This window comes from Aquarana catesbeiana, linkage group LG12 (assembly GCF_042186555.1).
Source record: "Aquarana catesbeiana isolate 2022-GZ linkage group LG12, ASM4218655v1, whole genome shotgun sequence".
Classification (NCBI taxonomy): Eukaryota; Metazoa; Chordata; class Amphibia; order Anura; family Ranidae; genus Aquarana; species Aquarana catesbeiana.
The window spans coordinates 185428359-185450584 of record NC_133335.1 but is presented as its reverse complement, the minus strand read 5'-3'; the positions used below and the strand labels follow the sequence as shown (position 1 = coordinate 185450584).

General features: G+C 42.1%; 1 protein-coding gene and 2 pseudogenes across 1 annotated transcript in view; 2 read left to right on the top strand and 1 right to left on the bottom strand.

The window, feature by feature from the left end:
• Window positions 1-20830, top strand: part of LOC141113280 (protein-glutamine gamma-glutamyltransferase 5-like) — a 74801-nt gene extending 53971 nt beyond the window's left edge. Inside the window, exons 8-13 of the mRNA XM_073606307.1 lie at window positions 6066-6169; window positions 6254-6493; window positions 11375-11770; window positions 14409-14569; window positions 17410-17543; window positions 19634-20830. Of these exons, the coding sequence (XP_073462408.1) occupies window positions 6066-6169; window positions 6254-6493; window positions 11375-11770; window positions 14409-14569; window positions 17410-17543; window positions 19634-19781 (1183 nt within the window). The 3' untranslated portion in view covers window positions 19782-20830. The remainder of the gene's footprint in view (window positions 1-6065; window positions 6170-6253; window positions 6494-11374; window positions 11771-14408; window positions 14570-17409; window positions 17544-19633) is intronic.
• Window positions 20831-21452: 622 nt separating this feature from the next.
• On the bottom strand, window positions 21453-21516 carry LOC141114694 (U6 spliceosomal RNA; annotated as a pseudogene).
• Window positions 21503-21591, top strand: LOC141114696 (U6 spliceosomal RNA; annotated as a pseudogene).
• The last annotated feature ends 635 nt before the right edge of the window (window positions 21592-22226 follow it).

The following is a 22226-nucleotide window of genomic DNA, read 5'->3' as shown; positions in this document are numbered from 1 at the left end:
ACAATGATTGCAGCAGGTGAAGGAAGACAATACATAAAGAACATATAGATTGTATCAGGCATCCATAGAACATGAGCAATGACAGAAGGCAATACAAATATTGTGATTTTTCAACTAAAACACTACCTAGCACTTTCGATCCGATGTAAGATAACAGTGTTAGACACTTCTTCAGCCAGCGGATTATGCAGTCTAGTGCTTTACCTTTGAACATAACTTAACCTGTTTTTCCTACCTCTTTCCCTCTCTCTCTCTCTCTCTCTCTCCCCCCCATCCCCCCCTCCGACAGCAGCGGCAGGCCTCTACTGCAGGAGCCTGTCCATCACCAACTGTGGTGGGGCAAGGCTGGGATCGTCCAGCCATGGCCGCCAAATGAGATCAAATTTTCTCACAGCCTTTCTGCGGCTGTAGGCTAGTCGCTCCCTAAGAAAAAGAGAATTAACATAAGTGATCCATTGTTTCCCTGTGGGAACCGTAGATGCCACCCAGTATCGAGCTATACATTTTCTAGCTAGGTACAGCAGCCTGGTAATCATGTAATACATTCCCTTCGGGTACATCTCCACATCAATTGCCCCTAGCAGGTATACCAGGGGGTTCAGGGGTACAGGTATCTGAGCTAATCTAGAGATACATTGGGATACCTCCGCCCAGTATCGGTGGAGTTTTCGGCATCTCCAAGGCAAGTGTATAAAATCCCCCTGACTTTACATTTTGGACATAAGGGGGAGTCTCTCAGGCCCCAATCATGGAGTTGTATTGGTGTTCGATAAGCTCTATGCAAAATAAACAATTGTGAAAGTTTATGAGAGGGTGAGACAGATACTGCGGGTATTAATTCCAAAGCCATGTCCAATCGATCCCCATCTATATCTCCAATGTCTTCCACCCACCTGGTTCTACATTTGAGGGAGGCGTGATCTTGGACAGAGGACAACTCCGCATATATTTTAGATATCAGTCCCTTCAGGAAGTCCGCCCAGAGGACTTCCATGAACAGAGAAGAGGATGATACAACTAAGGAGAGCGTTTGTTGCTGTGCCCGCAGGGCATGTCTAAGTTGGAGATATTTATAGAAGCCCCTTGAGGTTAGCTGGAATTCCGTGCATAATTGTTCATATGTTTTCAGAACGGTCCCCTCGTAGGGCTGCAGGAAAAACCAAATCCCCCTCTGTCTCCAAGAAGAGAACCCCTGCAGTTCATAGAGTTCTGGATACTTGGGGTTGTTCCACAGAGGAGTAAAGGGCAGTGGGCCCCTGATAGACAAAGCTTTCTGAAATTCCCTCCATACCTTCCTAAGGAGGTCATTTGTTGGGGCAGAGGGTGGGATGCTCGGTAAATCCATCTCCATATGGGAGGCAGCCTTCAATGCGGGGTAAGACATAGTCACCAATTTAGCTACAGGGTCCTCGCCTGTGTCCCGTCCCCACCCCGCAAGTTGTTGAATTTGTGAGGCTGTAAAATACATTTTAGGGTGCGGTACGACCAGTCCTCCCCGATCCTTTCCATATTGTAGGGTGGTCAATCTGATTCTAGCCTTCTTCTTCTATATTAGATCTCGCACTAGAGAATCCATGTGTTTGAACCATTTGTTCGAAATCCACATAGGTGAATTATGGAACACATATAAAAGTTTTGGCGCCCATACCATTTTTATTAGATTCACTCTTCCCACCACCGATAGGGGAAGCTTACGCTATTCAAGAATCTAAATACGTGGAGCCTTGTTGTGTAAATGTTGCTTCCTTTCCCTCTTCGATATGGCTTTTCTTATCATGAAATGATTTTGCCTACTCTAATAAAATTAGGCAAGGAAGAAAGTGAGATTTTTAGGGAAACAATGAGCCTTGGTTATCATGTGCTATATATAGTGCACTAAGTCTAATGGACAGGACAAAGTCTTTTCAAATGCTTAAAATAGTGGACCATACATACCCTAGTCCAGGAATGTTCACATAGACCAGGGGTAGGCAACCTGGGGCCCTCCAGCTGTTGCAGAACTACAACTCCCATCACGCTTTCTGGAGTAATTGTAACTGCCAGCCTTGCAATGCCTCATGGGAATGGTTCCACAACAGGTGGAGGGTCCCAGGTTGCCTACCCCTGGCATAGTCCATAGAGATTATCAAGGAAGTTCCGGTCCTCGGTCATTTCCATGGTAAGCCAGCAGAATTGCCATCTTCAGTCTCAGGCTCCGCGGTGGGAGCTATGTAGCCGCTCAGATTGCTTTTACTTTATCACCAGCTGAAAAAAAAAGAACCTGGGGTCATGACTGCAGCTGCAGACATGGCCCCGGTATAACCACTGAAATCCAAGGATTTACAGGTACAGCCTATGAGCGGTAAGTGGTTAAAGTCGAATGTAAGACATTTTTAATTGTTATTCGGTTGGTCTGTATAACAAGTAAAGAATGTCAGCTTTCTATTATTATTTTGAGTGAATGCTTTACAACAATATCAAACTGTTCGGCAGCACACTAGAGAGCCAGGCTGCTCCTCTCACACCAAGCAGACCGGTACGGATCTTCAGTGCCTCCCCACACAATCCTCCAATCGACATTGCTGCTAAGAGAGTGTGTGACTGCATAATGATATACTGTACATCATGACTTCAATTAGACTTTAACCCCCCTGGCGGTATTCCTGAGTGTGGCTCGGGGTGAGATTTCAGTACCATTACCGATAACCCCGAGCCACACTCGGGATCGCATCGCTGGATCCTGGAAGAGGTTACTTACCTTGTCCCCGGGATCCCGCTATGTACTCCCGCTCTGTACAGCGGCCGGATCTTCCGCCCGATGCACTGTGTGCCCTGGCTTCCATTCCCTGTGAGCGTCGCGGCGCAGGGGGGGAGAACCGGCAGCAAATTCAGATGCTAATGCTATTGGGTTACATTACAAAATAAAATAAAATTGACTTTAGTTTGCCCCCCAGAGCTTTATCCAGTGCCCTTGCCTGCAGTTTTATGTACTTTCTGTCTGGAAACCGCAGAGCGACCATGATATAAAAAAGCGCGCCTCTACCTCAAAAGCGGCATATGACCTGCTGGAAAGCAGCAACAGCAATACAGAATCGCTTGCAGAATTGAGTGATAGCAATTTGTGGGGAAGTTCGTCATCAGGCACAGAAAGCTATTTCAGCGATGATCCTGCGACTGTGCCCAGTGATGTGCGGACTTGGTGCTCGATTGACTGCGGTACAGAGCACGCAGCGCCCCCAAGATTCCCATTTACTAGAGCACCTGGTATCAAAGTGGATGTGGAAGATGACAACCCCTTGGCATACATCCAACTCTTTTTGACCGATGAGGTTATAGAAAAAATTGTTACGGAGACAAATTGGTACCAGGAGCAACAAGCTGCTACGCATCATATGTTTGCAAGAAGCAGAAAGTGGGAACCAGTGACCAAAGAGGACATCTGGAAGTTTCTGGGCCTCATAATTCTTCAGGGAGTAGTGGGGAAACCCCTGCAGAAGTGGTATTGGACAACCAACAAATTACTAGCTACTCCTTTTTTTGGCACAGTCACGTCAGAGTACAAATTTTCTCTGATAATGAAATATTTGCACTTTCAAAATAATGAAGAATTTGATGAGACTTCTCATCCAGCTCCAAAACTTAAAAAGATTTGGGAGGTATATAAAATTATTCAGAAAAATTTCCAGCAGACCTATGTACCAGATAGAGACATCAGTAGCGACAAAAGTCTAATGGCCTACAAAGGTAGACTCAGCTGGATACAGTATATCGTGTCTAAGAGAGCATGATTTGGCATAAAATCATTCATGCTCTGTGAATCCAGCACTGGTTACATATGGTATTTGGTCCTTTAAACCGGGAAAGGAACCACATTCAACGAAAGATTCAGTAATTATGGAATGGCAACCACTTCCGTACTTACTTTGATTGAGCCATTGCTGAATCAGGGCTACTGTGTAACCACAGATAATTTTTACACTTCTCCAGAACTCTATGAGTTCCTTCTACAGCACAAGACGGATGCATACGGGACCGTTAGAGCTAACCGGCGTGACATGCTGCCAACCTTTGGCAATAAAAAGTTCAAAGCAGGAGAAATAGTTGCCTGGCAGAAAGGCAAAATGATTTCACTGAGATGGCGCAACAAAAAAGATGTGTGCCTAATGAGTACTATTCACAACACCTCTACTGTCATGGCACATACAAAAGGTGGAAAAGACGTAATGAAACCGCTAGTCGTGATGGACTACAACAACACCATGGGAGGTGTTGACAGAGCTGACCAGGCCATGACTTTTTATCCAGCGATGAGAAAGCAACAAAAAAAAATTACAAAAAAATCTTCAGGCATCTTCTTGAACAGTGCCTGTAGAATGCCTTCATTCTTCTTAAAAAAATGAGTGACAAGCCTGTGGTTCTTGCGGACTTTGTTTGGAAAGTTGCCAAATATTTCTCAAGCACTAAACACCAAGGACTGTACTTAGATCTGGATGTAGTGCTGCTGGCGTTGTGAACCCGGAACGCCTGACTGGTCGTCACTTTATGGATCATATTCCACCAACGGAAAAGAAGGCAGCACCAACAAGGATGTGTGTGGTTTGCTGCTCTAAGCGTGATGAACTGGAAGGAAAATCAGAAAAGAAACCAGGTTCTACTGTCCTGACTGTGACGTCGGACTTTGTGCTGTACCATGTTTTAAACTTTTCCATCACTTATGGGAGTGGACGTTCAACTAGTGATTCAAAAATGGTGAAAATAGTGGAATGCAAATAAACACTGAGAGTAATATGTGCATAGAAACTGACAAGAAGACTCATATGTGTGTTATATACAAACTAAAAATAAAAATGATAAATCTATGGTAAACAAAGCGCACATCTAAAGTCGCGTACACACAGGCGGACTTTTCAACCGGACTGGTCCGACAGACTTTCCGACGGACTTTCAACGGGCTTTTGACGGACTTCCACACTACACACGATCACACCAAAGTCTAATGGATTCGTACGTGATGACGTACTCCGGACTAAAATAAGGAAGCGTCGTTTTTTTGTCTGTCGGACTAGCATACAGACGAGCAGATTTCTGGGTCCAGTGGAGTTACGACTTAAAGATTTGAAGCATGTTCCAAATCTAAAGTCCATCAGATTTTCGACTGGAAAAGTCCGCTGAAGGTCCGATGAAGCCCACACATGATTGGATTGTCCGCCGGACTCGGTCGGCAAAAGCAAAAAACAAAAAATAAAAACGTACAGACCATCAATCACGATGCGTACATGGAGTGATCACAAAATATAAAAAGAACAGTGTGGTATAAAAAGCGCAACAGGCTATAAACCCGACATGCTAATCTTGTTTGATCTTCAGTCTTATGACTTTTGAAAAGACAAAACCATTTGACCTTAAACGTAAACTGGAATTATAAGATTGTGAAGATATGCAAGGAAAATATAAATACAATCCCACCATTAACAGCGCTTAAAATACCCGAAAGTATTCAGTGCAGTAATTGACATTTAATGAACAATAAATTGTACACAGACATTAGTCAGTAAATTAAGAAATAATAGTCCATAGAATAGTCCATGAAATATATAGGGTGATCCGTATCCCCACAGAACCATAGAAAAAATCACTAAGATCCTGATAACCATCACCGATACACCACATGCACGAATATCCCCTTTGGTAAAGCATTCACCACAAGAATGAGTCAATCAGCCTGATATCTCCACACAATATTTGATAGGCACTTGTCCGTGGGTCATGAAGGTTCCTCATATAGTGGCTCAGAAGTGCATCATGCAAAACAAAGGAACATTTTGTAGGGGATTTTGTTTTAATAAAATTACGCTATGTGGAGCGTTCCTTTGTTTTGCATGATGCACTTCAAATATTGTGTGGAGATATCAGGTTGATTGACTCATTCTTGTGGTGAGTGCATTACCTTGCATATCTTCACAAATTTCTTTTTATATAATAGCAGCTAGTGTGCAAGAAATTTTTTGTCTGTTGCGCGCTGGGATCAGTTACGCTTAGTGCGACTGATATTTTTGCTTGGAATTATAAGATTGCTTTTTACCTAGGAACTTCCATGTGTGGTGTGAGTGCTGGATGTCAAGAAGAGACTTACCTCCAGGCTATGGAGGATGGCAAGTTCTAGATCCAACTCCGCAGGAGACAAGTGATGGTATTAAGGACACATATTGCAATTGTTTGTTACCACTTACATGCTAACTATGCTTCTCAACATAAACCTATTATGTTCCTCCAGGTATTTATTGCTGTGGCCCTACTTCTGTGAAAGCCATAAGAGAAGGGGAGATCCACCTAAACTATGATTCCCCATTTGTCTTCTCCATGGTGAATGCAGATTGTGTGTCATGGACATTATATGGGACAAAAAAAGAAAAGCATTTTTGTGATCCACATTTGGTTGGAAATCATATTATCACAAAGTGTGCTGGAGCGGACGAAAGAGAAGACATCACCGACAGCTATAAATATGATGAAGGTAAATCTAAGATTTCTCAAGATCATGGTAATAATGAATTGCATAAACTTTCATATCAGTTTAAAGCTGAACTTCAGATAGTTAAAGTGAAACTTTGCTTTGCGACTTGACTTGGGGTCCATGGCTCCGCTCCTCACCACAATCATAATAACCAACATTTTTTTTAGTGGGGGTGTTATTTTATTGAGCCCCCCTTCACCATTCTAGCCTAGGCTTAAATTACATGTAATGCTTCAGCAGCCCCCTGGGATAATCCTGTAATTTTCCCAGGAGGCCATTCATAGAGCTGCTGCGAGAAGGGGGGGGCAGAGCCTCATGTGTCAGCAGGGCAACCTGCCTGAACCCGGGAAAGGCAGCTGGCTGAAGAGGGCCAAGATGGCAGAATGTGACAACAGCTGTCACACCCAAACAGCAGATTCCCTGCAGGACAATGCTGGGCAGGTATGTTTTTTAAAGAGAACCCAGCATACCAGGTAAGGGATGGCTGCCAAATAAGTTGTTCATCCAGTACCAAGATTTTCTACTAAATAGAAATGGCTTGTAAGGACAAGGCTTGCTACGCAAGCTGCTGCTGCTTGATACAATGTATTCAGCAGACTGTGTCCTAGGCTCCTCCCAAGCGTTGCATCACTGACACGTGACAACTCTCCTTGAGAAAGTCACGTGTCAGGGATGCAACGTGTGGGAGGAGCCTAGGACACAGTCTGCTGAATACATTGTATCAAGCAGCAGCAGCTTGTGTAGCAAGCCTTGTCCTTACAAGCCAGCTGAGATCTGCCTATCTGCTTATCTGCATGCCTAAAACAAGTCAGGCACACGTGAGTGTATCACTGTGCTGTTTTGCCTGTGAACTTTTATTGTAACAATATTGCGCAATGTTTTCTCTCTTTGTTTATTTTACATAAAAACACTTGATACTGAGAAAATTACCATTCATTGTGGCTGTGGAAGAAATAGCTCAGAGGGTGAACAAATAAGTACTGCAGGAATCCAGATATCCCAGATTACTGAGGATTGAACTGTCGCCTGTTACTTATCCTATCTCATGAATTTAATCATCTATATTTTTTATCAGATTCTATTGGCACTATTTATCAATTTATACTCATCAATTGTATATATATTGCACCTTTATAAGCATATAATTTATTTATTTTTTATTATGGAGGATTCAACACTTATCACAGGGAATATATCTAATTTATTTATTTATTGGCACTAATTTGGATTGATTACTATTTGCAAACGCATTTTTAGTATATCTATACACAATTGTTGCTTAGTTTACTTTGGAGATATCGCACCACTTCCAGTGGATATGTATAACTGGAGGAACATAGTTTTTAAATATTTGCGATTTTTTCATATATTTGCGATTTTATATATATACGATTTTTTAGCGATTTGGTAGCAATTTTTTTCACATTTTTTTTTTAGCACAAAAAATTATTTTCTCACATTGATTGAACTTTGTATCAGAGCGCATCAATCTATGTTAAATGTTTAAAGCTGAAGTTTAGGTAATTTGGTAACTTGTACATAGTTACATTGCTCCAGCTTGGGCCAATGTGGCGGTCCACCCATAGGGGACCCCCCCCAAGCTACTCATCATAAAAAAAAATTCAAAAAATTGACCCTTTAAGTGTGTGTGGGATGCCGGACACACCCAGGTGTATGAGAACCACAACGTGCTGCAATCACCAAAAAAAAAAAAATACAAATAAATACAAATTTTAAAAAATGTTGTCCCTTTAAGTGTGTGCAGGGCGCCAGACACACAGCTGCTAAGGGAAGCATAACGTGTTTGAAATCATGTGATGTCATGCAAACAAGAAGCTCTATTGGCTTCCTTTAGAAAGTCCTCAGGGCGCTGAGCTCTGCTCCCTGAAAAATCCCTCTATCATTGTTCCCTGTTGTGGTGTGTGATTGGCGGGTCCTGTGCCTTCACTTCCGGTTTCTCTGACTCATCTCCGTAGCTCTGAAGGTGGATGACAGGCGCCTTGTGTGAGAGCTGTGAGTACAAGGGGGGGAGAGGGGAGACATCTAATGTAAAGGGGGGCTCTGATGGTGACATCTAATATAAAGGGGGGCTCTGATGGTGACATCTAATGTAAAGGGGGGATCTGAAGGTGACATCTGATGTAAAGGGGGACTCTGATGGGGACATCTGATGTAAAGGGGGACTCTGATGGGGACATCTGATGTAAACGAAGACTCTGGTGTGAGAGCTGTGAGCACAAGGGGGAGAGAGGAGACATCTAATGTAAAGGGGGGCTCTGATGGTGACATCTAATATAAAGAGGGGCTCTGATGGTGACATCCAGTGTAAAGGGGGGCTCTGATGGTGGCATCTAATGTAAAGGGGGCTCTGATGGTGACATCTAATCTAAAGGAGGACTCTGATCTGATGTGGACACCTAATGTAAAGGAGGGCTCTGATGGTGACATCAATTGTAAAGATGGACTCTGATCTGAAGGTGACATCTAATGTAAAGTAGGTCTCTGGTGGTGACATCTAATGTAAAGGGGGCTCTGATCTGATGGTGACATCTAATGTAAAGAGGGGCTCTGATGGGGACTCTGATGGGGACATCTGATGTAAAGGGGGACTCTGATGGGGACATCTGATGTAAACGAAGACTCTGAAGGGGACATCTGATGTAAAGGGTGACTCTGATGGGGACATCTGATGTAAACGAAGACTCTGATGGTGACATCTGATGTAAAGGGGGACTCTGATGGGGACATCTGGTGTAAAGAAGGACTCTGATGGGAACATCTGATGTAAAGGGGGCTCTGATTGGGACACCTGATGTAAAGGGGGCACCTGCTGTAAAGGGGGACTCTGATTGGACATCTGATGTAAAAGGGGGCTCTGATGAGGACACTTTATGTTAAGTGGTTTTCTTTTACTTGAAATGTGGATGTGATTGGCCTACTGTGACGGGCACATAGAAGCTGCAATTGATGGGCACAGTGAGGCTGCAATTGATGGGCACAGTGAGGCTCACCTGATAAATGGCTATTTACAGTCCTGCATTACTAACAGTTTAATTTTTCAGGTTGTTTGAGCCCCCCAAAAAATTTTGAGCACCAGCCGCCACTAACCCTCTAGGTAGGTAGGTATGTGCTAGAGGTAGGATTTTTTGTGGACAGGTAAATTTAGGCTGGTCTGGCTTGATGTCAGGCCTGTCTGTTTTGTTGCATTCTGGGCTGGGAGTGGCTCAGAGTAGCAGCTGGTGACTCACAGGCAGCATCAACAAGACCTCCCTCTTCTTTCCAGAAGATTCTGGAAAGAGAGGAGGAGAGGTGGAGCTGTCTGGGGTATTCTAAGGTGCCTTGACCAATCCCCAACTTGGATTGACAGGGGGCAGGCTTCCTTAAATACCCAGGGTCAGCCCAGCTGGGGAAGAGCTGGGGTGGGGGCTGTCGGGGCCTTGGAGGGAGCTCCCCAGTCTGGGGGGGGGGGGTGACCTTGGGCCTGGGCATTGGTGCAGTTGGGACCACCTTCAAGAATGCATGAAGAGGTCCTGGACCAGAGGCACAAGAGAGAGCAAGGAGAGGACAGCCGGCGAGAGCTCTACTAAGAGACTCCAGGGAGGACAAATGGTCGCAGCCAGGAGGGTGAGTGAGGCACAGTCTGGAGCACTGGGGAGGCACGCCTGAGAGGACTGGAAGCTTGCAGTCTGAGATGGGTACAGAACCAGAGGTGTTTTGGGTGTCGTGTCAGTAAATTTCAATCTGGTAGGTTGGCAACACTGATAGGGGCCCACGGTCCCTACCTGCAAAGGGCAATTGCTAAATGCCTGGCTGAGCCAGTGTCAGGCCTAGCCACTTTGTGCTAACTATGTCTGAAGATTAGAGAGGAAGGGATGTGCTGAAGGAGAAAGACCTGAAGATTAGAGAGGACGTGATGTGCAGAAGGAGAAATGGAGTGTATATACTGGACTGTATATAGTTGTCCCAAGCAAGTGCTACCAATTATACTGGGCATCCCATATTTCCCTTACCCCATCTAAGTTCAATCCCCCCAATAAAACAAAAAAGAAAACGCATATGGACTGTTCTATGTCTCTGAAAGTCTGAGAGGTAAATGCCATGCTGGGCAGGGTGACAGACAATCCAATATTTCAGCAGCCCCTATGGGGGTACTGCTATATAAGTATGTATGTGCCATACCTATGGGACATCTGCAGATGCTGAAAAATTATTGTAGTTGGCACCGTCACTACTCTGATCTCAATTAGCTTATGCATGCCGAGTGCCGGCCCTGCTGCAAAGCATTCTCTCTATACACTTAAAAAAATGGAATTTAACCAAAACCTTTTGATTTTTTTACTTTTATGAAGTTCCTGCAGTGGACAATTAACAGGCAACGTGTGTTAGGCATAATGCCTCGTACACGCGGTCGGATTTTCAGACGGAAAATGTTCGATGGGAGCCTTTTGTCGGAAATTCCGACCGTGTTTAGGCTCCATCGGACAGTTTCCATCAGAATTTCCGTCGCACAAAATTTGAGCTCTGGTTCTCAAATTTTTTGACAACAAAATCCGTTGCCGTAAATTCCGATCATGTGTACACGATTCCAACGCACAAAGTTCCACGCATGCTTGGAATCAAGCAGAAGAGCCGCACTGGCTATTGAACTTCATTTTTCTCGGCTCGCTGTACGTGTTGTACTTTACCGCGTTCTTGACTTTTGGAATTTCTTTGTGTGACCGTGTGTATGCAAGACAAGTTTGAGCCAACATCTGTCGGGAAAAAAAAACATGGATTTTGTTGTCGGAATGTCCGATCGTGTGTACGAGGCATTAGTCTGCAAGTTTGATTATCTTTTAATATCTGTTTTATTGCATAAAGATTTGTTTGTCCTTTGTCAAGGAACCATTGAAGAAAGAAAAATGTACCTGAAAGCAATGAAAAGACTACAAAAGACAAACACTATGATGCTCTCCAATGGTGGTGAACACCATAGCCATACCAATGGCTTCACTGTTAATGATGTTTTCCCTGAACAAGAATCTCAGAATGGATCTATCCATGAATATGAACATCTGAATCGCCCATTGCAAGACGCTAAACTGATTCTGAGGTTTAAATTGGTGGAGTCTCCACAGCTGGGACAAGCAATAAAGTTAGCCTTACTAGCTGGTAACTTGCGTTCTGTTGCCAAGACCCTTAAACTGTGTTTTAGTGCACAGGCTATTAAGCACACAGGCAAACCTGGACACCAGTTCTGGAAGGAATCCATGTACATTGAGCTTGAGCCCAGTGAAGGTAATGTGTATGATTTACATACTTATCAATGACAGTTTTCATGAGAGATATAAAACAATGCACATCAAACGTGTTAAGTATGAGAAAATGATGTACAAATAAAAATAGAAGCTACTACTTGGAACACAGACCCAACCCCGATTCTTAAAGTTTGAAATACATATACAGGAAATGTAATACCTTCTAATGGATTTGTAATTTTCTCAGGCAAGTCAGTTTCATCCTGACAGAAAGCACAGCCAACTTGATGGCTTGCAAAATCTGCCATTAAGCAATACTGCCATGTATTAATGTATTAATCATAACCATGGTTATGACTAAGGCCTTATAGGTTGAAACACGTCAACTGACTTCATCTGCGTTTGTTCACTGTGGCTTTTCAATAAAATGAAGAAATTTTAAGAGCCACAACCGGAGTGCGGATCATTTTTCCCACATAGAGTATATAGCTCTGCTATATATGTGTCATATGGGTAGTAGCACTGACTTTTCTGTTTATACTAATAACAGCTTAGACCAGGGGTAGGCAACGTTTTCAGAGGTTGAGATCTACCTGGACAACATGGAGGAAATCAAGGATCCTCAGAGGGGCAGCGCCATTTAAAGAAAAAAAAACCTACCAGGAGCCCAATAAAAAAGATGGCATTAAGAACACACAGTAGTATCCTCTGCCCCCCTTCATATGACCCGCCCCCCTACAGTAGTGTCCTCTGCCCCCTTCAAATCACACTCCCCCCAAGGTAGTGTCCTATGCCCCCCTTAAAATCATTCCCCCCAGTAGAAGTCCTCTGCCCCCTTTACAGTAGTGTCCTCTGACCCCCTTCACATCACCCCCCCAGGTAATGTACTCTGCCACCCCAAAGGAGTGTCCTCTGGCCCCCAAATTAGTGTTCTCTGCCCTCCAAAGCAGTCTCCTCTGCCCTCCCCCCACAGTAGTGTCCTCTGCCCCCCCCCCCACCCAAAGCAGTATCCTCTGACATCCCCCCCCCAGAGTAGTGTCCTCTGCCCCCCCAAAGCAAGGTCCTCTAGTCCCCCAAAGCAGTGTCATTGGAACCTACCCCCACCCCCCACAGTAGTGTCCTCTGCCCCTCTGCTCCCTCAAAGCAGTGTTTTTTTTCACATCAATCGCCTTACACAATGCAATGTAGGTAGCACTGCCCTATCTAAAAGGACTGTACAGCAAAGCAGAGAGTGAGAGACAGCACAGTATTAGAGGAGGGTGGGAGCAGGAGCTGCCACTGTTAACGTTTCATATTTTTTTTTTTAATAATCAAAATTTTATTCATTTATATAATACATCATTTGTACAACATACTATACCCCTACATTCAACCCAATAACAAAACTACACATTACCCCACATATCCCATTTACCGAGGTTTATAAATTACCACAAAACAAAAAAAAAAACAAAAAAAAAAAAAAAAATTATCAAAATCTATAGTTCTTCCATCCACCCCTATCCTCATTATTAATTGCTCCAACTCCTTCCTCCGACTACAAACGTGAATTAAACGATAATTATAATGTGGCTTCTCCAATTTATAAAGTGAGAGAAAAAGAGAGAGAGAAAAAAAAAAAAAAAAAAGAAAAAAAAAAAAAAATGTATTTACTATCTGTGATGTCCCCACCCCCTCTCATTAATATTTATTTACTCCCTCCCTTCCCCCCATCTTGCAAACATATTAAATACATTGTAAAGTGATTTCCCCCTTTCCTAATTCATATCTTAAATCCCTATAGTTCATAATTCTGTAATTTATATTTGTGCAAAGCAAAAAAAAAAAAAAAAAAAAAACACCTTTCTGTGATTCTCCCCCCCCCCCCCCCCCCCCATATCCAAGCGTACTTAGATAAAATTATAAAGTGCCCTTTTTTAATTCCTGTCATAATCACTAATCCATAATTAATAATTTGTGCCCTCTTCCCTCCCCCCCATCCTTAATGTGTTTACCCCAACTCTTCCCCCCAGTGTATCAACCTGGTAAAAAAAAAAAAAAAAAAAAAATTCCTTTCCTTTCCTTTTTTCTTTCCTTCCCCCTTCTTCCTCCCCCTTTTTTCCTTTTCCCCCTTCCTTTTTAAAGTGATTTCCCCCCTTTTTTAATTTGTGTCATAAGTCCCTATAATTCATGATTATATAATTTATATTTGTGTGAAAAAAAAAAAAAAAAGACAAACAACCCTCCAACAACACACTTTTCATATTAACAAGCTGGCGATTGGTTGCTAGGACTGCTGGTTAACTTGAAAGGTTAACTGAAGCAGCTCCCACTCCTGCACTCCATACGGTGCTGTTCTGTTTTTCTCTCTTCGCTCTGCTCATAAGAGCAGCGGTGGCTGGGGGGCAGAATTGGCAATCCATGTTCACAATCTATATGTCGGCTGCCTGCAGTCGACCATTAGATAGCGATCTATGGGTTGCCGACCCCAGGCTTAGACTATGCTATAGTTGTACTGCATACAAAAAAAACATAAAAAAAAAATACAGAATACACATTGCTGCCCGTAGCCAAATAAAGAACTATTGGGATATAAGACTGTGAATCAATTTAAATAAAAATATACAAGTAAGCGCAATATGTACTGTATATATGAATGTATGAATAACTATTAAAGTCTTTACCAACTGTATTGGCAGAGAAATGGATCTTTTTACAAATCGCATATTCACAATATGGAAAGTATCTAGATGATAACAACTTGGTAAGACTGACAGCTGTTGGCGAGCAGAATGTGACCTGGGAGAAAGTTCTCGTGAAGAAGGATATCACTCTGGCTGTTCCACAAATCACGATCAATGTAAGATAAATCTATATACCCAGGCACTAAAAGAATAATTTAACTTTTAATATAATGTACTTATTTATCCTCAACATTCCTAATTTACCATCTCGGTGGTATAAAGGCGACAGATGTAGAAAAACCAAGGCCTCTCTTCTGCATTCTGCTCAGAGGAAAGCAGTGTTAATATCATCTCTGGCGCCTAGTGCCCTTTGAAATGATCACATATGTATTGAGCCCTGTTTGTAAAATAATGTCCATTCTGAATGCATGTGCCAAACTTCAGACAGAGATGGCTATTGTCTTTTATAGAAAGACCTAGTGCATGGATCCCACTGGTTGACCAGGTGCCTCCCAGGGGCAGGGAGCCCACACTCCATTCCTGTTTGTGGGTGGCCTGTTGACAGATTCAGTAGTGGTCCTTTTGACCACTTTTTAACAATTTACTAATATTACTTAGCAAACTGTATGTATATTCATCAGAGAGAATAATGTAGTCCACAAAATCAAAAATTAAGCAGATTATTTTCCATAATTTTGCTCATTTACAGTGCTTTGAAAAAGTATTCATACCCCTTTGACATTTTCCATATTTTGTCATGTTACAAGTACAACCAAAAATTGAAATGTATTTTATTGGGATTTTATGTGATAGACCAACACAAAGTGGCACATAATTGTGATGTGGAAGGAAAATGATAAATGATTTTCAATTTTTTTTACAAATAAATATCTGAAAAGTGTGGCGTGCATTTGTATTCAGTACTTTGTAGAGTCATCTTTTGCTGCAATTACAGCTGCAAGTCTTCTTGGGTATGTCTCTACCTGATTTGCACATCTAGAGAGTGATATTTGTGCCCATTCTTCTTTGCAAAATAGCTCAAGCTCTGTCAGATTGGATGGAGAGATTCTGTGAACAGCAATTTTCAAGTCTTGCCACAGATTCTCAATTGGATTTAGGTCTGGACTTTGACTGGGCTATTCTAACACATGAATATGCTTTGATCTAAACCATTCCATTGTAGCTCTGGCTATATGTTTAGGGCCGTTATCCTGTGGAAGGTGAACCTCCGCCCCAGTCTAAAGTCTTTTGTCTTTTGGAGACTAACAGGTTTTCTTCTAAGATTGCCCTGTATTTGGCTCCATCCATCTTCCCATCAACTCTGACGAGCTTCCCTGTCCCTGCTGAAGGAAAGCATCCCCACAACATGATGCCATGACCACCATGTTTCACGGTGGGGATGGTGTGTTCAGGGTGACGTGCAGTGTTAGTTTTCCGTCACACATAATGTTTTGCTTTTAGGCCAAAAAATTCAATTTTGGTCTCCTCTGACCAGAGCACCTTCTTTCACATGTTTGCTGCAAACCGCACATGACTTCTTGCAAACTGCAAACAGGACTTTTTATGGCTTTCTTTCAACAATGGCTTTCTTCTTGCCACTCTTCCATAAAGGCCAGATTTGTGGAGTGCACGACTAATAGTTGTCCTGTGGACAGATTCTCCCACCGGAGTTGTGGATTTCTGCAGCTCCTCCAGAGTTACCATGGGCCTCTTGGCTGCTTCTCTAATTAATGCTCTCCTTGCCCGGCCTGTCAGTATAGGTGGACGGCCATGTCTTGGTAGGTTTGCAGTTGTGCCATACTTTTTTCATTTTTGGATGATGGATTGAACAGTGCTCCATAAGATGTTCAAAGCTTGGGATATTGTTTTATAACTTAACCCTGCTTTAAACTTCTCCACAACTTTATCCCTGACCTGTCTGGTGTGTTCCTTGGCCTTCAGGATGCTGTTTGTTCACTAAGGTTCTCTAACAAACCTTTGAGGGCTTTACAGAATAGCTGTATTTATACTGAGATTAAATCACACACAGGTGGACTCTATTTACTAATTAGGTGACTTCTGAAGGCAATTGGTTCCACTAGATTTTAGTTAGGAGTATCAGAGTAAAGGGGGCTGGATACAAATGCACGCCACACTTTTCAGATATTTATTTGTAAAAAACTTACAATGCGATTTATCATTTACACAATTATGTGCTACTTTGTGTTAGTCTATCACATAAAATCCCAGTAAAATACATTTACGTTTTTGTTTGTAACATGACAAAATGTGCAAAAAGTTCAAGGGGTGTGAATACTTTTTTTAAGGCACTGTATACCATTGAATCTTTAACATAGAAAACACAACTATTCATACCAGTCTCCAAAATCAGTGTAAAGGCAAAATTCACCTTTTCCAGAAAATATCCTATGCAGTCAAGGGACCCCAGTAGATATCAAAAACTGTGCAACTTTGTAAAGCACTTATCAATTATATTGTAGGACCTTTTGTCCAAAGTACCTCCCCCACCCGAGGCCTAGCCAATAAACTTTCAGTTAGCAATCCTCATGTCCTGCATTGTTGCTACGATGTGAAAACTGTTGGACACTCACTCCCAGCATTAATATAAAGCTGTAGAGTTTTTTAATACATACCGTGAAGAGATGGAAAACCTCTCCAGCAAAAATCACTGTGTTCCCCCATCAACACTGTCTATGGTTGCAGAAAAAAAAATTCACTCCGTCTTTGGCTGGCCTCAGCCTTTAAAATGTAATATATGCACCACATCCATACTCACATACTTGGAGGAAATCCAGCAGCAGCCAGGGGAAATATAAACACAGCATCCTACCCAATTGCTCTATATTGTGCATATGGGTGTGGTAAGGGTTTTAGACTGTGAGCTCTTTTAGGTCATAGGGACTGATACAGACTGCCCTATAGATTTGTAAAGTACTGCTTAATATTACAGTGCTTAAGATATACTGGAAACAACTTAAATAATTCTGCTGTATTTATTACCTTTTATTACATGCAGTTCCTGGGATCTCCTGTAGTGAACAAACCATGCAAGGTACGTCTGATGTTCTCCAATCCCCTCAATGAAGATATAAAGGACTGTCTACTGGTAATCGAGGGCAGTGGTCTGATGAAGACTCAGCTTAAATTACTGTAAGTAACTGCACAAACATCAACTTCACTGAGATAATGGCTGTAGAATGTGTGTGATAGCAAATAAAAAGAAAAGGACCATTATGGATCAAGCTATGTATAATTATGCGGGTCAAGTGTCTTTGTGTGACAATGTAGCCTGAAAAAGTGTCTGTGAAAGTAAATTACCAAAAGTTATTAATTATGAGATAAGCACATTGGTGTCCTGTCATTGTGCCCTGGTACATCAGAACATTCACTACTGACTTCTAGTGAGCAATCTTCATCCTGCAGTAGTGCTCTACATATTGACCATAACACTTGCTCAAAAGGCAGGAGATGGATTTAGCAAGCATACATGTAGTGAAATAATATACCATGGCATCTTTCATTATGGCATACAATATATATAAACAGATTCTTGTCATTTAGCCCCACTTCCAATCAATCACTTTCCAAAGTTTGCCGCCTCAACCTCCACAACATCTCCAAAATATGTTGCTTCCTAAGCAATGACACCACAAAGCTCCTAATTCAGTCCCTGGCTGTCTCTCGCCTTGACTACTGCCACTTTCTCCTTAATGGCTTATCTATACATAGGCTCTCCCCTCTTCAGTTCATCATGAATGCTGCTGCCAGACTCATCCACCTTACAAATCGCTCAGAGTCTGCTACCCCTCTCTGCCACAATAACTTACAAAGCCATCCACAACTCCATCCACAAGCCTCCAGCTACATCACTTACCTAGTCTCAAAATACCAACCAAATTGTTCTCTTTGTTCCTCCCAAGATCTCCTGTTCTCTAGCTCCCTCGTCACCTCTTCCCATACTCACCTCCAGGACTTCTCTTGAGCCTCTCTTGGAATTCCCTACCCCAATCTATTCAACTATATCCAACTCTATCCACTTTTAGGCAATCCCTGAAAACTTTTCTCTTCAGAGAAGCCTATCTTCCCTCCACCTAGCAACTGTACTTTCATTTTCTTCATCAGCTCATCCCCCAGTTATTAACTCTTGTATCACTTGACCCCCCCCCTCCTAGATTGTAAGCTCTAACGAGCAGGGCCCTCAGATTCCTACTGTATTGAATTGTAACTGTACTGTCTGCCCTCATGTTGTAAATCGCTGCGCAAACGGTTGGCGCTATATACATCCTGTATTATAATAATAATTGGTTTCCATAGTATGTTATTTATACAAGTGTTAGGTTCAGTAAGCAAGATCAAACAAAGTTGTGCAGCAAGGTGAGAACAAGGAACTTAGCAGTGTCTTCTTGAGGGGACACTCCCAAGTCAAGTAGACAGTCTGGAAATTTGAACATACAAAGCCGAAGTGGGAAACTCTGGTGTCATCTGCAATGGCTGAACATAATTACTTAGCCATTCACAGAATGCCTTGTTTTTCATTTAGGAGAACAAGGCTTCCTCTGATTAGCTGAGGTGGAGAAGTGGGCAGATGATGTCATGACCTCCACTTCAGCCAATCAGAGGAAGCTTGCTATTCATTGATGAAATGTTATGCTTCCTGTGAATGGCTGATTCTACATACAGTTTTTACAACACTCACAGCGGGCACATCTGTTGGTGAAGAGATAGTTTCTTTGGACCAGCTTGATCCAAATGAACTATTTAAAGTCACAAGAAATTTGGAGTAAGGATTTCATGTGGCTCTAAATGCATGACATTTTTTTTTACCCTAATGCTTTCCCTGTATTAAGGTAAAAAATGTCCCAGTGTTTTCACCCTCACCCCCCTAAATACTTACCTGAGTCCTCATTCAGTCCAGCGTTGTGCCCATCTTTAGCAGCTCTCTTCTCTCTCTCTGCTCTCACAGGATTTGCTAAGGTAGAGGGTGCCATTGGCTCCTGCTGCTGTCTCTGAAATCCTGTAAGCAGAGGATGTTACTGTTTACCTTTTAAATTTGCCTGCTTTTTTTTTTTTACTTCACTTGAGCAGTAGAGGGATTCATCATATATTATATATGTGCCTTGTCATAGACCAGGGGGTACATTGTCCTAGAAGACTAAGTTTGCCTGGCAGAATGCATTCAGGCTGTGATTGTAATTGTGGTTTTATCATTTACATATGCTGACTTTGTTTTTCTTTATCAGTGTGGGCACCATGAAGAAAAATGAAACATCAATTGTGGAACTTGAATTGTTTCCCTGCAAACCTGGTCTCAAACAGCTTCAAGTGAACTTCAGCAGCAACAAGTTCCAGGTCCTGAAAGGCTACAAGACTGTTATAGTCAACTCTTGATCTACTCAACCTCGAAATTATAGTTTTTTTTTCATGCCAGGGCCAAAATAGGACTTCTCCAGGTGTGGTTGGTGGGGTTTTCGGAACAGGGGATTGGGAAAGCCCTCTAGATTGTTGGAATGAACTGATAGGGATGTATCATATGACAAATATGGTGAATAAAACACAGTATGGAATGGGAATCCCAAGACAATGGAGCTAAAACTAGAGAGTGCAAAATCTGGTGCAGATGTGCATGGTAGCCAATCAGCTTCCAATTTCAGATCATTCAATTAAGCTTTAACAAAAAAAAAAAAAATGGAAGCTGATTGGTTTCTATGCAGAGCTACAGCAGATTTTGCACTATACAGTTTAGTAACTCCAATGAGTCTGTTCTTGCTTTCATATGATTCAAAAGCAAGCACTAGAAGTAAATTTATTCTGATAACGGCAGATACAATAGAGAAAACATCAGCAGGGAAAATAAGCAGCTTTAAAGCCAAAATGAACTTTCAGTTAAAGGTGCATTAAAACAAAAGGTGTAAGAAGTTTTACAATTTGTTTAATTTGTAAAGCAGTCAACAGCTTGTGTGGAAAAGTTTGCTCGCTGTTGATTGGAGAGCTCTAGATCTGATTCAGCAGGTGGCATATTTGACCTCTGCAGAGAAACCAGTGCAAATTAGACCCTTTTCAAACTGGTAGCGCCGACCGTTAGTGCTAAAGCAGCACACGTTTTAGCGGCGCTTAAGCGCTGTTTTGGTGGCGCTTTTCGGCCGCTAGCGGGGCAGTTTTTACCCAAAATATATTGCTTTCAAAAGACAGTTTTCAGGCACTTATCAGAGGCTATTTCTAGCGCTAAAGCACCTGAAAACCAACTCACTGTGAAAGGGGTCTAAGGCCCCATTCACACCTGAGAGTTTTGTAGCTTGAAGTCTGAAGCTACAAAATGCTTGAGGGGAAAAAATCAATTATTCTCTATGGAGATGGTTCACTTCTCCACTCCAAAACGCCTGAAGCCAGAAGCTCCAAAACGCCTGAAACTCAAACAAGTTCTAGAACTTTTTTTTTTAGGCAGATTTGGGCGTTTTTCTGCTTTTTACATTGGTGACCTGTACAAAATCATGGCAAAAACTCATCAAAATCGTGGCAAAAACGCGGTAAAAAAGCGCAACAAAAATCACTGTAAAATTGCGCAACTTTCTGCCTGAAAATGCTACGCTCAGGTGTGAATGGGGCCTTAGTGTTTTTTTTAACACAGTTCTCCCTTGGTATATATAAGGATTCCAAGCACAAAAAATAAAGAACTATGAAGTTATAAACCTTATGAAATACATCAATAGTACATTTTACATTTTGACTGGAATGCACCTTTAAAAGGTTGGTCCACCTGAAATTGATATTTGATGGTTAGATCTCTGCTTTTGCAACTATAACAAAATATGGTTGGATGTGCCCCGTGAAGCTCCTCCATCCCCGTTCAATATACACAAGAAACCATAACTTGCCCGTGGGACTTTATATGAGGTGCAACAAGGTAAAGATTTATTGGTAAATACAATTTTGACAGATCAACAGTAACATAATGCCATATAGTCAAGCAAATTGGTCAATATATACATATTCATTCTGTAGCCTGGTACAGTGTTACAAAGATCAATCAATAATAGGTGTGAACTTGCATCTATGTAACCCAAAAACATGGAACGCTTCACAAATTTGCGTGTCATCCTTGCGCAGGGGCCTTGCTAATCTTTTTCACCAGCACATATACTAAAATTGGAACGATACAGACAAGGATGACACGCAAATTCGTGAAGCGTTCCATATTTTTGGGTTACATAGAGGCAAGTTCACACCTATTATTGATTGATCTTTGTAACACTGTACCTGGCTATGGAATTAAAATGTATATATTGACCAATCTGCTTGACTATATGGCATTATGTCACTATTGATCTGTCGAAATTGTATTTACCAATAAATCTTTTTTTTGTAGATTTTACAATTGAGTGTGTTGCACCTCATACAGTATAAAGTCCCTCGGGCAATTTATGGTTTCTTGTGTAGATTTCTGCTTTTGACTTTTGGCCTCTATATCAGTTGTGGCCATTATAAGGAACACCCACTCTGCCTGTTGGATTTCTTTTTTTTTTAACAATAGGGAGAACGCAATCAATAGATTACTTAAACCTGCTATACATGGATTGAAATTTGGCCGAATTCAGCAGGGACCAGCCAAAATTCGATCCATGTATGGGCAGGTAGATTGTACCCAAGTTGATCCATCCACTCGGGTAAAATCAGCCTGTTGGATTTTTTACATATGTTTACTGTCAGTGGCTAGCAGTAATTATTGTGCTCTGCCAAGGCAACCCATGCCCCACCACTGCTGGCAGAACACAATAGTGTTGCGGGAGGCATTCCCCTATCAACATTAACTGTGTTGATGGAAGAATTCAGCAATTT